This window comes from Papio anubis, chromosome 12 (genome assembly GCF_008728515.1).
Source record: "Papio anubis isolate 15944 chromosome 12, Panubis1.0, whole genome shotgun sequence".
Taxonomy (NCBI): domain Eukaryota; kingdom Metazoa; phylum Chordata; class Mammalia; order Primates; family Cercopithecidae; genus Papio; species Papio anubis.
Window position 1 is genome coordinate 72835693 of NC_044987.1, and position 16122 is coordinate 72851814.

The window sequence follows — 16122 nt, forward strand, 5'->3', positions numbered from 1 at the left end:
TAGAAATGTAGGTATGTCTTAGACATGTTAAAAGTGAGATGCTTATTACACGTCTGAGTGTACATAAGTCTGTGTATACTTATGGACACATAAGTCTAAAGTTCAGGGGAAAAGTCTAGGCTAGAAATACAAATTTGGGAGTTGGCAGTCACTACTTAATATTCTTCAGCAACTTCCTAGCATGAAAAAATTTTTTTAAATAGCTAGCCACTATTAAAAATTGTTCAAAGCTAAATTAATGGTTGAACAGGTTTATTGTGTATCTGCTGAAGAGTCATTTGTTCAACAAATATTTACTAAACAACTACATTGTGCCAGTTACTGATCTTGGTACTGTTAATGATTGAGAAGAATATTATAATGCATGCATACACAACCAATATTTTTCAAGCAATGCTTTTAAAAATTATAATTTTTTTAACTTTTAGAGTATAAAAGATATGAAGTACAAATACAAGACTCAGTTTTTAAAATATTTATCAAATGATTGTGAATATTTTAATAAATTACTTTTACAGACAGATTTTGATGGAGTCTCACTCTGTCGCCCAGGCTAGAGTGCAGTGGCGCACTCTCAGCTCACTGCAACCTCCACCTCTCGGGTTCAGGCAATTCCCCTGCGTCAGCCTCCCAAGTAACTGGGACTACAAGTGCCCACCACCATGCCTGCCTAATTTTTTGTATTTTTAGTAGAGGTGGGGTTTCACCATGTTGACAGGGCTGGTTTTGAACTCCTGACCTTGTGATCTGCCTGCCTTGGCCTCCCAAAGTGCTGGGATTACAGGCGTGAGCCACCACGCCCAGCCACAAAACAGATTTCTAAAGACAAATCACAGCCATCCCACAATCACTCCTTCCAAATGACCTTTGAAAACATAACCTTTTTCTATTAAATTCTCTCCATTATGCCTTTTATTCAATCCTAAATATCAAAATAAAAATTAAAAATCTATAATGTAATTAGATTGATGAAATTAAAGACTAAGAGAATTTCTATCAGACGCCCTTTGATGTTTTTGTAATTCAGTATGTCTAACTATCCTAAGAAATATCCACAGAAACACAGAACCTTAGTTTAGGAAAAACCCTTTAGAAAATCTAGTCCAAACACTTATCTAATTCCTGAATCTTCACCTAGAAAGTGTCCTCGAATTGGCTGACCTACTGCTAATGACAGGGAAGGGGAACTTTTCTCTTTTTAAAATTTCATTCTAGACTTGGAAAGTTCTGACTCTTAGGCTGTTTTTCCTTAACATTAAGGCTTAAACCTTTTTACCTAACCCAAGTTCAGGGTTTTGGCCCAGGTTATTCTTTGTTGTAAAGAGGCTGTTGTTTGCATTATAGAATGTTTAGCAGCATCCCTGGCCTCCATCCACCAGTATGCTAGTACTTCCTCCAGCTCCCTAACCAAAAATGTCCCTAGACATTGCCAATGCCCACTAAAATCACCTGGGCTGAAAACAACTGCCTTAGTTCTACCTGCTGGGACCAAATAAAAACAACAACAATGCTAACACTTGGGCATTTAGAACAATACTGGGCACCTTAATCCTCAAAACCATCCCAATTTTACAGCTGAGAAAATGGAAACTTAGCAGCTAAGCAAGGTGCCTGAAATCATATAGTTAATTAAGTGCTGGGTCTGAGATGTGACCCAAGGAGTTCAATTTCAGAGTTCATGCTCCTAACTTCAAACAAGTCTGACTCAAACCATGTCTAACTGCTTTTCAAAGGAAAAGTCTTAAATATCTGAAGACAGCTCTTATCATGACATTCCTTAATATCCAATCAGAGCTGTCACAAGATTTCTTTTTTTTTGAAAAAGATTCTTACTCTGTCATCCAGACTGGAGTGCAGTGGCGTGATCTCTGCTCACTGCAACCTCTGCCTCCTGGGTTCAAGCAATTCTCGTGCCTCAGCCTGTCAACATAGCTGGGGTTACAGGCATGCACCAACATGCCCAGCTAATTTTTGTAATTTTAGTAGAGACGGGGTTTCGCCATGTTGTCCACGCTGGTCTCAAACTCCTGGCCTCAAGCAACCTGCACACCTCAGCTTCCCCAAGTGCTGGGATTACAGGTGTGAGCCATCACGCACAGCCCAAGATTTCTCTTAAATTCTTAGTTCCTTAAACTGGCAACATATCCAACTTTTTCACATCCTTCCTTTTGAATATACACAGAACTAAAAATAATAATACTTTGGTATTCAGCACAGTTACTCTATTCTTCTTTTCCATTAATTGAGATGGATTTTTTAGGGGAGGGGTGAGGAAGAAGATGGGAAGCCATATGGTACTTTTGTCTTATATCTAATTTACTGCCAACAGCCACCCTCAGGTCTTTTTCATATGTGATGCTGTAGAGCAGTGCTACCTTAATGTATCCTGGTGTTTTAAAGGCCTTATGAATATACTCCCAAAAAGTTCCTCTAAACTTAGTACAACAACTCAGCCTCAAAAATTATTTTGGATCATTTAGTGTATTATTTACTATCTCTCACTCCTCATTGTCACTGATAAATTTGATAATTTGCTTTCTCCATATAAGCAATATGACAAAGCAAAGAACAAAGCCACCTTTCAAGATTAATCAGTCTCTGGATGGGATCATTTAAAGTCAGAATTGGTGTAATTAATTATCACGATCAGCTGGTAGCTAACTTATTGTTCCCCCACCTTACTCTCAAGGATATCAAAATGACTTTACCAAAAGTTAAGCTTAAGTCCAAATATATCATAGCATTGCTAGTCTACTAACCGCATCAGAGAAAAATCTAAGCTGGTCTGACAATCTAATTTTAACAAACCTATTCCTAATCATTTTTAAACTGTTTTTCTTCAAGTTAGTCATAAATGAGTCCTTTCCATTTTTAATTCCAAAATCTCCTACCTGTTTCAAAATCAAGCCCAGAATCTCCCATCTCTTAGCAGTTCTTGTATTCTCAGAAAATCTTCAAAGATCACACATAATAACAATAATTTTAAGGTGTTGCATGCAGTTCCTTTTATAAGATGTTTTAAATAGCCCAGAAGACAACTCACTTAATCAGATGCATTCTTTACCTCTATACTCATATTGGTCTTTATGTCCTTCCTATCAATGTTTGTCTTATTTGTATTTCTGTTAGAGATGGGGGTGGTTTCCTCTTCGACTTTGACAAAGAAGTTTCAAGAGCTAAAGATTTTTCCCCCTCATTGTCATGCATTATTATTATACTTTCCTTGATTATTCTTCTTACATTAAATGTAATATAAGAAAACTTTTTTGGTGGTCTTGGCATTTTTCTGAAGTCTCAGTTCATCTGAGCTCTAGTTTTCCTGATTTTTTATTTATTTTGTATACTTTATTATGGTTATCTTACTATTTGCTTTGTTTTAAAAGTAATGGGTATGTCTTTAAAGGCTTCACTGTGTAACGACACTGAACATCTTTCTCTGTCAGAAAACTAATCAAAATTATATTTTTACTTAACTCCTTACAACATTCTTTCTTTTTGGAGATATTTATGCTGTGAAATCATGCTAATCTTTTCTCTGATCAATTATCAGAAAAATGCGGATTGGTGAAATAAATTACAAAATATATATGTACAAAACACTATGTAATCTTTTAAAATTATGCAATAGAAGATCACTTCATGACTAAAGGATGTTCATAATTAAATTTCTTTTTTTTCAAGGATAGGTTACATAACAGTACTACAGTAATGTCTTTTTAAGTGCATATGTGTTATTTTATATTTTTATATATACATAGAAAAAATAGGCTATATGACAAAATATTTAGTTTTCTTTTGACAATAGAAAAACTTATTTTCATTTTATTCTATATGTTTTTCTGGGCTTACCAAATTTACCTAATGAATATGTACCATTTTCACAATAAGACAGACATTATTATCTTAAAAGAATCAGCAGAACCAGGGGAAAGTATCCTACAAAGTATAAGATTAAAAGGTCTGGCTTGAGATTCTGCTTTTAAAACTCTATTTAACAAGCTTAGAAAAACATTTCTGGACCCTAAGCCACAAAAAAGGTCAATACAACATACCACGAACAGAACTATATAAATAAGTCATGACAACCATAAGATGACCATTCAAACTTTTAGAAATTAAATGGGGGAAATTAAAAGAACTTCCTTACACTTCAAGGAAAGAATGTTAGAAACCATTTAAATACATTAAAAACAAAGTAAATATAAAATGCTGTATATCCCAAAAGTCCATATAAAATTAAGGATCAGCAGGATAAGGGTAATAAAGACAGAAGGAATAAAACCATTATTCAAAATGTTTTAAATTGTTGTAAAATTTCCTAATAAAGTGAGCAATATCATCTGTTAAGATTTAAAATCTCACAGGAAAAACCATTATCCTTATTTAGAAATTTTGTCTGGTTGAAAATTAATATTCACTAATCCAAAACCTCAGTGGCAGTAGTTAGATCATCTATTCAGATTCTGGGTTCTTTGACTTGAAAGAAAGTCATTTTAACCAATTAGAGCTTTATCATTTAAGTACATTCAGTTCTGTAAAATACTATACATAAATGGTTCAGTTAACCCTTAGTTCATCCAAATGTAAAAATATATTCAATTCCTTCTTTAGAAAATTATTTCAATTATTTCATTTATCTTGAATTTATTTTCAAATACATCAAAAATATTATTTCAAAATTACTCTCTCCTTAAATTTTTAATGATATTCATAAAAAACAACACCAAACACAATGCATCAAACCCACGAAAACAATAAAAACATATTTCATTTATTTTAAGTAACTTGTCATTAAACTGAAAATCAGACATATGATCTTTTATCTTTAGTCATGTAAATGATCATAATAAAACAAAGGTCACACATATCCCTCTCAATCTTTCTTTCAAATTCATATATGTAAATAATTATAACCCAGAGATATCATGTAATAAATGAATACACACCTTCCTTTAGTATATGCCAAGGTAGACACACAAAAACAAGAAAAAAAATTTGAAATCAGAGTATAAAAGGACTCTGCTCTTTCAAACAATGAAGCACTGAAAGCCAGGTCAGCATCCTTGGGCATTACTAGGAAACTTTAGCACATCTGATATTTCCATCATCTTCAAGATTCCTCTGAACAATCAGAAAATTCCCCAATCTCCCCCTACCTCACCTGTCCATAGACTTCCTTTAGCTTCCTCCCTCTACTGTGTAATAATGCTGTTGCAATATTTAGGCTTTAAATGTTCAGAGATACAACCCCCTCTACATATTAATTCAGTTTATTTTCTCACAGACACTGACTCAGCCGTGGGTTGTGCAGCACTGACGTTTCTAACAAAACAGCATCGTGTGAGCTGTGATCGTCCCATTTCTCCATCTCTGAGCAGTGATTGGATATTGTAATTGATAGACAGGCATAACAAAACGCAGGAGTTGAGGGCTTAGAGATATGTAGATATGTTGCCAAATGCCATCTGTAAAGCTAATTCTAGCTCTGCCAGCTTGCCAGGGTTTAGAAAACTAGGATACAGCTAACTTTCTTTTTCCTTTCAATATTTTATTGGGTATCCATTCTGGACAATAAAGCTCTTTAAAATCAAAGAGAAAATATTATTGTACTTAATTAAGAATCCACTCAAGAACTATTCTTTAAAGCAACCAAACTTTTGCATTTCTAAACTGCTGCTAGGGCTATGAAGTGATTTAAAAGGGAAACTGGAACGTTCAGACTTTATGCAGTCTCAGGAGAAACGAGCATGCGTACTTCCATGTGGGAATGAAACCTTGCGGCATAGTCCATACTCAATGTATCATCCATTTATCTTTAGTAACCTGAGTGGACTGCAGACCTGAGTTTTATATGGTCATATTCCACCCAATTCAAATATATGAGCTTTTAGTGTAACATCTATCTAGACATTTTAACCTCCTTATACAGAAAAAGTGCTTTTCTTTTTCTTTTTTAAATAGCAAAAACTCCTCTAACTCAAAATTTAAAAAGAAGTTGTCACAAAACCAGACCAAATACATTTCAACTGAAATGATCTTTAACATCTTCAGCAGGCTATCAAACTGTTCTATATAGATATCACACAAGTATACAACTAATGCACTCTCTATATAACTATACAACTCCTCACCCAGAAATAAGTTGAGCAACTTATAAACAAATTCAGTAATTTTAAAACTAATTTTAAACCAATTCAGTAAATCTTACACAAATTCAATCATATAGACCTGCTGAGAGACCACAGGCACCCTAAAAGTCCATCCATGTTCAGATTAGTTTCTCTAACTGTAAACAAATTTTTTAAAGAGATATATACCTATATTCAAAGGAAAAGTTTAAAAAAGAAAGCACCTTTTACTGAATATTCCCAACACAAAAAAGATAAATATTTGAGATGATGGACATGCTACTTACTCTGATATGATCACTGTATGATACACAAATCATATCACTATGTACCCCATAAATATACACGATTATGTGCCAGTTTTTAAAATTTTTTAATCTTTTGAAAAAAGAAGAAAGAAAATGATCAAAAATAAAATGTAATACTTAAATAATTTTTTAAAGTACCTAAAGTTGTTTAGATAGAACAGAAACCACAAGGCAATGCTCCCAAACTCTCAAACCTTCATGGTAAATACACATCAGATAGTAACTGTTGCTGTTACTTTTATAAATCAAAAAATTTATTTTTATGCTAGCCAGCAAGGAAAAGTAGGGAAAAAATCAAAAGTACAAGACTAGAAAAAGTCTGGCTATTCCAAAACATAAAAAGAACAAAACACAAATTTCAACAAGACAAAATTTAGATTATCTATAAAAACCAAACAATAAAGTATGCTTATTTCCTTACGTTATAGATTTAAATGCCCAACTGTTCAAGGTGACAATGTGCCCAATTTAAAAACCATATTTCTCAGTCTCCCGGATCCAGAGATGGCCATATGACATGATTCTAGCCAATGACTGGTTTATAAGTTGGTATCTGCTGGAAATTTCTGAGAAATTTAATTTCCTGATATAAATGAAGCCCTTTTCCATTGTACCCTTTTTCCTTCTTGTCTAGAAAGTGAACATGATATCTGGAACTATAATATCCACCTTGTGATAATGAGAGGAAAGCCAAGAAAATAAGAGATTTTTGACCCTAACATCCTTAAGCCACTAAACATGCATCCGCCATTGCCTCTCTCTGGATTTCTTATATAAAAGAAAAATAAACCCCTAACATCAGCCAGTGTTTAGTCTTGTTTTCTTTTACTCAAACATACCTAAATAAAATACACAATATTCAAAAAAGGAATGAGAGTAGGAGAGGCATGATGAAACAAAATCAGCCATGAGTTGGTAACTTAAAGCTAGATGATGAATACCAGGGGTTCATTACATCTGTTCTATTTTGCATATATTTAAAATACACCATAATAAGCTATTTAAAATTTGAAAAAGAAAACAATGAGAAACTTGTTTATAAATCCCAGCTCTGCTATTTACAAGTTGGATGGTCCTGGGCAAGTTTACTAATTTCATTTTTTTTTTCATTTGCCAAATGGGAACAATAATACTATCCACAGAGCTCCACCTTCAGTTCCAGGCAAGGTAATCTGAAGATCCCTGCCAGAAATGTCCTCCATCTACCTAATACTCTAATCATCCAGGATTAGCTCAAGTCTCATTTTCACCTACTCAAGCTGATAATGATTCCTTCTCTGAACCCTTATTTTACAACTCATTACCATAGTTTAAGTGACTTATTGTCCTCTAATAGTTCCATACGTTGACACTAAACCATTCCATAACAGTACACTTTTGAATCTCTCCTGAACTGAAGGCAAGTTCTCATTAATACCTGCTATTACTTTTTAAAACCTCTCAATTCATTTACTAATAATTCAAAAAGTAACACTTTAAAAAAGTCAAATCATACTTTGTAAGTGTCCTAAGTTATACGTTCCTCAGCATATAGGGACAGGAGGTCTCTAAAAGTTCTTCCTTGAGCAGATTTTCCATGAATGAGGCTAAAATAAACTCATTTAAAGGACTTCATAGTCTTTGCATTAAAAAAAAATCAATTCACTGGTATTTATTTTCCATTTTATTTTAATGTTCTTCACTCAAATAACCCTAAATACTGCTGCAGTCTACCTAAAAATAGCTCCAATTAGCTTGTTGTGGTGGTGGTGCATGTCTGTAGTCCTAGGTACTCCAGAGGCTGAGGAGGGAGGATTGCTTAAGCCTAGGAAGCAGAGGTTGCAGTAAATTGAGATGGTGCCACTGCACTCCAGCCTGACTGACAAAGTGAGAACCCATTTCAAAAAAAAAAAAAAGAGTAAAAACAGCACTAAAAAGTTACTGATGTTACAGCTATCAAGAAGAGCTTTGGTATTTGTTATTGACAATGAAACAATAATGAAAAATGTACTGTTCGTTTTTATAAATTTTTCCCGCTGTTATGTATGTAACTTTTATAAAACAATGGCTTATTTTCTCCCTTGTCACCTCTTCATTATATAATGCAGTATTATATCTCAGCAGAAAAACAGCAAGAACTAGGATGAATACTATATAATTCACTTGAAAAAAATACACATATATATATAACATAGTAGATATAAATACAGCCCCACATTTAATGTGATAAAACCAATACTTTTTTTTTTTTTTTTTTTGAGACAGAATCTCACTCTGTCACCCCGGCTGGAATGCAGTGGCCTACTGTAACCTCCACCTACCAGGTTCAAGCAATTCTCATGACTCAGCCTCCCAAGCAGCTGGAATTACAGGTGCATGCCACCATTCCTGGCTAATTTTTGTATTTTTAGTACAGATGGGGTTTTGTCATGTTGGCCAGGCTGGTCTCAAACTCCTGACCTCAAGTGATCTGCCTGCCTCAGCCTCCCAAAGTGTTGGGATTAAAGTCATGAACCACCACACCTGGTAAAACCAACATCTCTTTAATCTAAATGACAAAATAATTTCCATGAAATAGAGAAAAAGAACAAAAGCCCCAGTTTGGATGCTGACACACACACACACACACACACACACACACAGAATGAACAAACATAAAAAAATAAAAAAACACTCATACCATTTGGCATGGACTTATGAATTATAAAAAAGTCAACTTAATACTAACATTTTAGACCTCATCACATTAAAAGTCCACAATAAAGGTGAACATATTATCAGGAGACTTAAAAAGTACCAATCACTCAAATTTTCTAGCTATAGTGTATGAAGTATCTGAACTATTTCTTTAAAATCACAAAAACTATTTCATTATTACAATATTACGGCTTTTTTTTTTTTTCAAGAAAGCTGGTATTTGTTATCAGTGGTAAGGAGAAATTTATATTCAAGTAAGTTAAATGCTCAGTAATATGCCCTAAATAATATTCATAGAAGATTTTGCTTTATGAAAACATGCTTACATACCTGTAATATGTGAGGTTTCTGAGTTGTCAATTAACATCTTAAAATTTCAGATCAAAGTGTATTAAAATGAGGTATTCCTCATTAAGTTACACAGCAGAAAATGAAAGTTTTAAAAATAATAGATAGATGGGCTGAAACTTGAAATGAATTTTATTTCATGCAGCAAACTTTAAATAAACCAGTAGAGTCATTCCAGAAAGATTAATTTTTCTCATTAATAAGAAGGATAACAACACAATATAAACTCAGATAGTTAAAAATGTAGGAAGCAAACACTGACATAAATCTATATATTATCCTGTATAAGGTATACAATGTATTTAGACACAAAATACATTCCTATTAGAGAGTTTTAAACACAAAGAACTAACCTGTCATGTGAGAGTCCCCAGTTAAGTAAATTATAGCATTTATTCATGGGGTCAACTTGGGAGATTTTTACCATCTTTAGAGACAGAAATACAAATATTAAAAAATTAAAAAGAAATGTTTCTCCAACAGTTATCTATGGAGACAGATAAACATTCATAATGTTTTGTAAAATATCCTCCATCCTCTGACAGGAATTGCCACAAACAAATGCAGCAGTATTCCTTACAATCAGTTTCAGCAGAGTTTTCATATGCGAAATACATGTTTTCTACCTACCTTGAATGTTTATAAAGTTTACGAGGTCTACTATGCAATTTCCGATCCCAATTCTCTGGATCACTGGAGTTACCGTCATAGGGATGAGGCCGTCCTGCCATCCCACTCCAAGCTTCCTCACACTACTGCTCTGAAAGCACACATGTAGCACCCATAACCTACATAAAAGAGCAGTGTTGACCTTTAAATCTATTCCATGCAGAATAAAATAGTCATAGAATTGTACAGACTTGATATTATTATTATTGTGATGAATAGATTATAAAATACTAACCATACAGATGCCACAAATCAAATTAAAATAAACACCAGAGGTCTTTTTAGGTACTTTTCATTTGATTTGTCTATTAAATCTGCTACCACTATGTAACAGTTTAATAATGTGCTATTTATATTTAGTAAATATACTTAAACAACTGCTGTATAGGTACCTCATGTATCCAAATATCATTATGGTACCAAAAAGGCAAAAACAATTTCACAGAATGATTCTTTTAGACAAAATTTCACTTGGAACACATTTCCTAATTACTAAAAGCTTAAGATGCTTAGGAAAGCATATAGTAAAAACAAATAACCAATGTTATTATTTCTTTAATGATTATTTCTTTAATGAAGTTAAAAACTCTGAATAGAAATTTGATTTTTACTCAAAAATAAATGTACGTAAACATTCTGATGTTTCCTTATAGTGCAATAACCATAAAAATGTTTCATCAATTCAATTCATATACTTCACGCCTTTTCACATGTGAGGCTTGTAACTGCTATTTCTACTACAGTCAAATGAAATGATAAGGAAACTCACTTAACAACAGCTTTACAGAATATCTGAGCTAAACACTTTTAAACCACATTCACTATCCAATTTAATCTTCACAATCATCTTGCAAGGTAGGCATTATGATCCCCATATACAGACTAGAAAGCCTCAGAATTTTAGTAACTTTGCCAAAGGTCACAATGCTGCTAAACAGTATTATAAAGAACAATGATAATTCACTATATAGAACAAAATCTTGATCTTGAAAAATGCTGAGACTAAAGTATTTGTTTGGAAATAGATGATTTGATTTTCAGAAATTGCAGACACCAAAAGAGAAACCAAATGAAGTTAAACAATTTAAACAAAGTTATACAATTTGGACTAGAACTCAGGTTTCCTGACACCCACTCCTGTATACCTTCTATATACTTTTCCAAGCTGGATTTGATGGGGGGAGGTGAGGTAGAGTTGTACATAAAAGTCAAAGGGAAATTCCAAAACTGGGAAAATACTATACTTTCCTGAGTTTTTTGTTTTTTTTTTGAGACGGAGTCTCGCACTGTCGCCCAGGTTGGAGTGCAAGTGGTGCGATCTCGGCTCACCGAACGCTCCGCCTCCCAGGTTCACGCCATTCTCCTGCCTCAGCCTCCCGAGTAGCTGGGACTACAGGCGCCTGCCAGGACGCTCGGCTAATTTTTTGTATTTTTAGTGGAGACGGGGTTTCCCTGTGTTAGCCAGGATGGTCTCCACCTCTTGACCTGGTGATCCGCCCGTCTCGGCCTCCCAAAGTGCTGGGATTACAGGCTTGAGCCACTGTGCCCGGCCTGCTTTCCTGAGTTTTATGTAGTATTGCAGTAAAATTTCACAAAGAAATTATATATTTATTATATTAAATGAGCATTTAATATAATAAATATATAAATATATAGGTAGATCCATGAGTTAAATAAAAATAAAAGACGGAGACAGGAAGAACTGCTGATTCAAATTCTTCCTTTGAATCAATGACTGATGCAAATTCCTGAGCAAATGCCACATAGTTTATTTGCTGCGTGCTCCTGGAAAAGGAACCCTATTTCCTATTTGTTATTTCCTTAAGAATGACTGTATCATAAATCAATCAGGTATTAGATGATATAAAAACCATGAATTATTTTGTACATAAAAGTATGTCGATCTCATCTGAATTTTAGATTATAAAAATAAAAATGTATTCAATACAAAAAAACTTTTAAAAACCTCAATTTTGCTTTATGACTAGTTATCCGTACTGAAGAGATGAGGTCAAAGAGAAGAAAATGGGGAGAATGAACAAATCGGAGAAACAAAGGAGAAAGTCAGAAAAAAAGTAGTCACCAAATGAGATACAAAAGGTATAAAGATAGCAGAAAGAAACAATGAGAGAAAATAAGAGGTAGAAGTTTGGTAGATTCTGTAGAATGAGATTTAGAACACTTTTTCCTTATTCTACATATCCTCAAGTATAAACTATTTCAGGGATTAAGTTTTCTTTTCTTTCTTCTCTCTTTCTCTGTCTGTCTTTCTCTCTCTCCTCTTCTTTTTCTTTTTCTTTAACTCTTTCTTTGAACTCTAGGCCTCAAGTGATCCTCCCACCTCAGCCTCCCAAAGTGGTGAGATTACAGGCATGAGCCACCGCCCCCAGCCATTTCTTTCAAGACAGGGTCTCAATCTGTCACCCAAAGTGGAGTACAATGATGCAATCATAACTCACTGCAGTCTCCAACTCCTGGGCTCAAGTGATCCTCCCAATGCAGCCTCCAGAATATCTGGGAATACAGACTAACATATCTTTGAAGAGCATTTTATCTCTTCCTTATCCTTAACTATCAGATATTCTTCTGAATAGGATAGCCACAGATGTCCACTGAGGGAAGAATGATCCTAAACCATGGGTGGCAGTGACCAAAAAGCTAACTACGAGGAACAGATAAACAAGGCAAATTCAGATTCAGATTTTCTACCACTATTACACTGGATGGTAAACAGGTGGCAGGAGGGAAATACCTATATGTTTTCCTAATCAATCCTACTTAAAGTAATCAGCATGTATTTCACAGCAAGCCATAAGAAAGTAAAGAATGTTCAGATGAAAGTGCTCAAAAATCAGCTGAAAAATCATATTCACATTTCATTTGTCAATAAAACTTAGGTATTACCACGTGAAAGATTTTTCCCCAGCCCTCACTCCCAGTAGTCATAGGGTTACAAGCATACTAAAAAAATAAGTGAAAATCAAGTTGAGATGTTTGGAAAAACTATGCCTATGTTTTCCTACACAAACATAACGTGTTTTATGTTTGTGTAAAAATACACAAAAATGCTAGTGTTTTAAAATTTTATCAATAAGCTACGTTATAACTGTAAATGGTTGAAAGGCCACTGGCACATGTTATATACTATTTTATAATATCTAATAATCTCTTCATTTTTAACCATCCTCTGTGCCATATTCAGTGACAGTATATTTGTCTGATTTCTTTCTTTCATTCATTCATTCATTCAGTCAAGCACTTACAAGCATTTACTATAATATGCCAATATGCAAGGTGGTGAAGTAAGTTAGACATTATTCCTGTGCTCAAAAAACTCATCCTGGAAAGGGGAAAAAAGACTCCTCTCATGATTCCATATCCTGCATCTCTCTCCCACCTGTAGCACTTCTATTCAAGTTCTACTGTTGCCTCATCCTTCACCCTCAATAAATCTTGGCGTTCATTAGGATTCCATCTTCCTCTCTTCTCTACTTGCTGGGTCGAGAGAGACAGGAAACAAAACAGAAATGAGGACCAAACCCTTGCAAACATCAGGATTTATACACTACATAGAATCTATGTTTGCATTATTACTATCTGAATTCTTTAATAGGCACCCCAACTTCAATGGTCAGTCTCATCATCTTGGCCTATCACATCAATTAATGTCATTTCTACTCATCAAGCTAAAAACTTTGAAATCATCCTTTACTTCTTTCTCATTTCCCCATACCAAGTCTACTTTAGAATCTTCTTTTGACTCCTCTCCCTTTCATTCATACGACTGCTGCCTTTATTTAGGCCCTTATCATCTATCAGTAAAAATGTTGGCTGACCTCCTTACCACCGTTCAATTTCATACTGGCTTTGCTGTAATCAGAACGGCCTTCCTAAAAACTGAATGGCTCCTCATTTCCTATATCTACACTCCTTACTATAAAAAGGTCCCTCAGAATCTGGCACTTGAATCCCTAATGTCTAGACAAACTAAAGTTTATTGTTGTTTGGATCTTGTAATCATCAAAAAATAATTACCAGACTACTGAAAACAAAATTACCAGACTACTGAAAACAAAATGAAAATATCTCACTATTCATTACTACGTTTAGGCATGATAGAAATAAATTTAAATTCAAAATAATCTAGACATCATCTGTACAGAGGCTGGAACCACTCGGCCTGTTGGCTAGGGGCAGGCATTCAGGAGACTGCCAAAAGTTAACTGAGAAAAGGATGATGCAATTACTTCCCCTTCTCTTGGACATTCTGTCCAAACAGGAGGTGGGGGTTGCGGGATAGAATCTTCAAAACTACAGTAACAAAATAAATAATTGCTCCTTGGGACACTATTTCCAGATAGTATCAATTAATGGTAATGATATATGCAAGAACAAAACAAAGACAAATGCACAGTGTATGGAGACCACTTATTCTATTTTCATTATCGATGTTCTAGGAAGTTTATATATTTTCTCCTATTTAAACCTTAAAACAACTCTATATTATTATCCTGTTTCATATATGAGGAAATCTTAGAGATAAGATTAAAATTCCATTCTAACAAAAAGCCCATGTTATTTCCAATGTACCAAGCAAGGTATATAAAAATTGGTACTTTTTTCAAGTCCAATAGAGTTTAAAGGGAAAAAAAAGAATTGTATTTTTGCTTATTACCAACAATGTGCCTTTTAAACCTCAGCCATCTTGTGGCTTCATCCGTCCTATTAAAATCTTACTCTTAGTCCATTTTCCGTTGCTGTAACAGAATATCTGACACTGGGTAGTTTATAATGAACAGGAATTTATTTAGCTTATGGTTCTGGAGGCTGGAAAGTCCAAAAGCAATTCACCAGCAGGCAAGGGCCTTCATGCTGTGTCATCTATAACAGAAGGTAGAAAGGCAAGAGAACTTGGGCAAGAGAAAACACGAAGGGCTGGGCTCACTTTTATAATAACCAGCTATCTTGATAACTGACCAACTCCTGAAATTAACTACATTAATCCATTTATTAGGGCTCCATCCTCATGATCCAATCAACATTTATTGGGCCCTTCCCAGTACTTTCACAATAGGGATAAAGTCTCCAACACACGGATTCTTGGGGACACAGTCAAACCATAGCACACTCTAAATAGTGTCGTTATGCAACAGCTTTTCTATTGATGTAAAATTATTTTTATCTCTCAAACTTTGCAGACAAAATATTTCAAGGGCAGCCATTACTAGAAAGACCTGATAGATAAGAGAGGGAGAAGAGTGAAGAGGATAGAATTACATAGTGATACTAGAATCAGACAACAAGGTTTGCCTTCAGCTACAGAAGTCCAAATATCCAAATATGTGGATGGTAAATACTGACCAGGAGGAAGCCAAGATGACACCTGAGTCAGCTAAATGACCTAAAGTGACATTCTCTATGTGGAAAGGACCAAAAGGAGGAGAGATAGCCCTAAAGAACAAATTAATCACTTGATACTGGCAGACAAAAGAGCAAACACCTGAATGTTCACAAAGTTAATTTTGTTCTAACTACAAAGAAGGCCTTAGAGGGGTCTACATGAAGGAAGAATTTTAAGGACCAGAAACTTAAAGATCACTTGATGAGCTTCTATCCTTAGGAACAAAAGAAAGACTGTACCACCAAAAACACAGAAAATGTATGATATGGATATAACCATCATGAAAATGTTTATAATTTCCTCTTGATTGCTAATCTACTCTAAATTCTCCCATGGAGTGTAACATAAATCCAAAAATTAATTGACAGAGAACTGAACAGTCATTTTTAGCAACATCAAGAACTGAAAGAGCTTGAGGAATTGCAAACTATCACAGATAATAATGTAGGACAAAGAAAAGATGGAAGCAACTTTTAAAAGAAAAGGAGATCAGACAGATGGAAAGAAACTTCTTGCAAACACACCCAGGTGAAGTGCTCATGCACACCTCCAACAGAAAGCAATTATTTAAATCGGGGTACACTATAAAAAA

At 34.4% G+C, this 16122-nt stretch overlaps 1 protein-coding gene across 13 annotated transcripts in view; it reads right to left on the reverse strand.

Annotated features, from left to right (window-relative positions):
* Positions 1-16122, reverse strand: part of BTBD10 (BTB domain containing 10) — a 71683-nt gene that overhangs the window by 41197 nt on the left and 14364 nt on the right. For 8 of the 13 annotated variants that reach the window (XM_009186534.4, XM_017948592.3, XM_017948595.2 and 5 more), the window contains one exon: positions 10091-10248. The exons of 3 other annotated variants lie outside the window; for them this stretch is intronic. In XM_009186534.4, coding sequence (XP_009184798.3) covers positions 10091-10191 — 101 coding nt within the window. In that variant the 5' untranslated portion in view covers positions 10192-10248. Of the gene's footprint in view, positions 1-4946; positions 6478-10090; positions 10249-16122 lie in introns of those variants that run through there. 2 more of the 13 variants (XM_009186532.4, XM_009186538.4) reach the window with 2 other exon arrangements.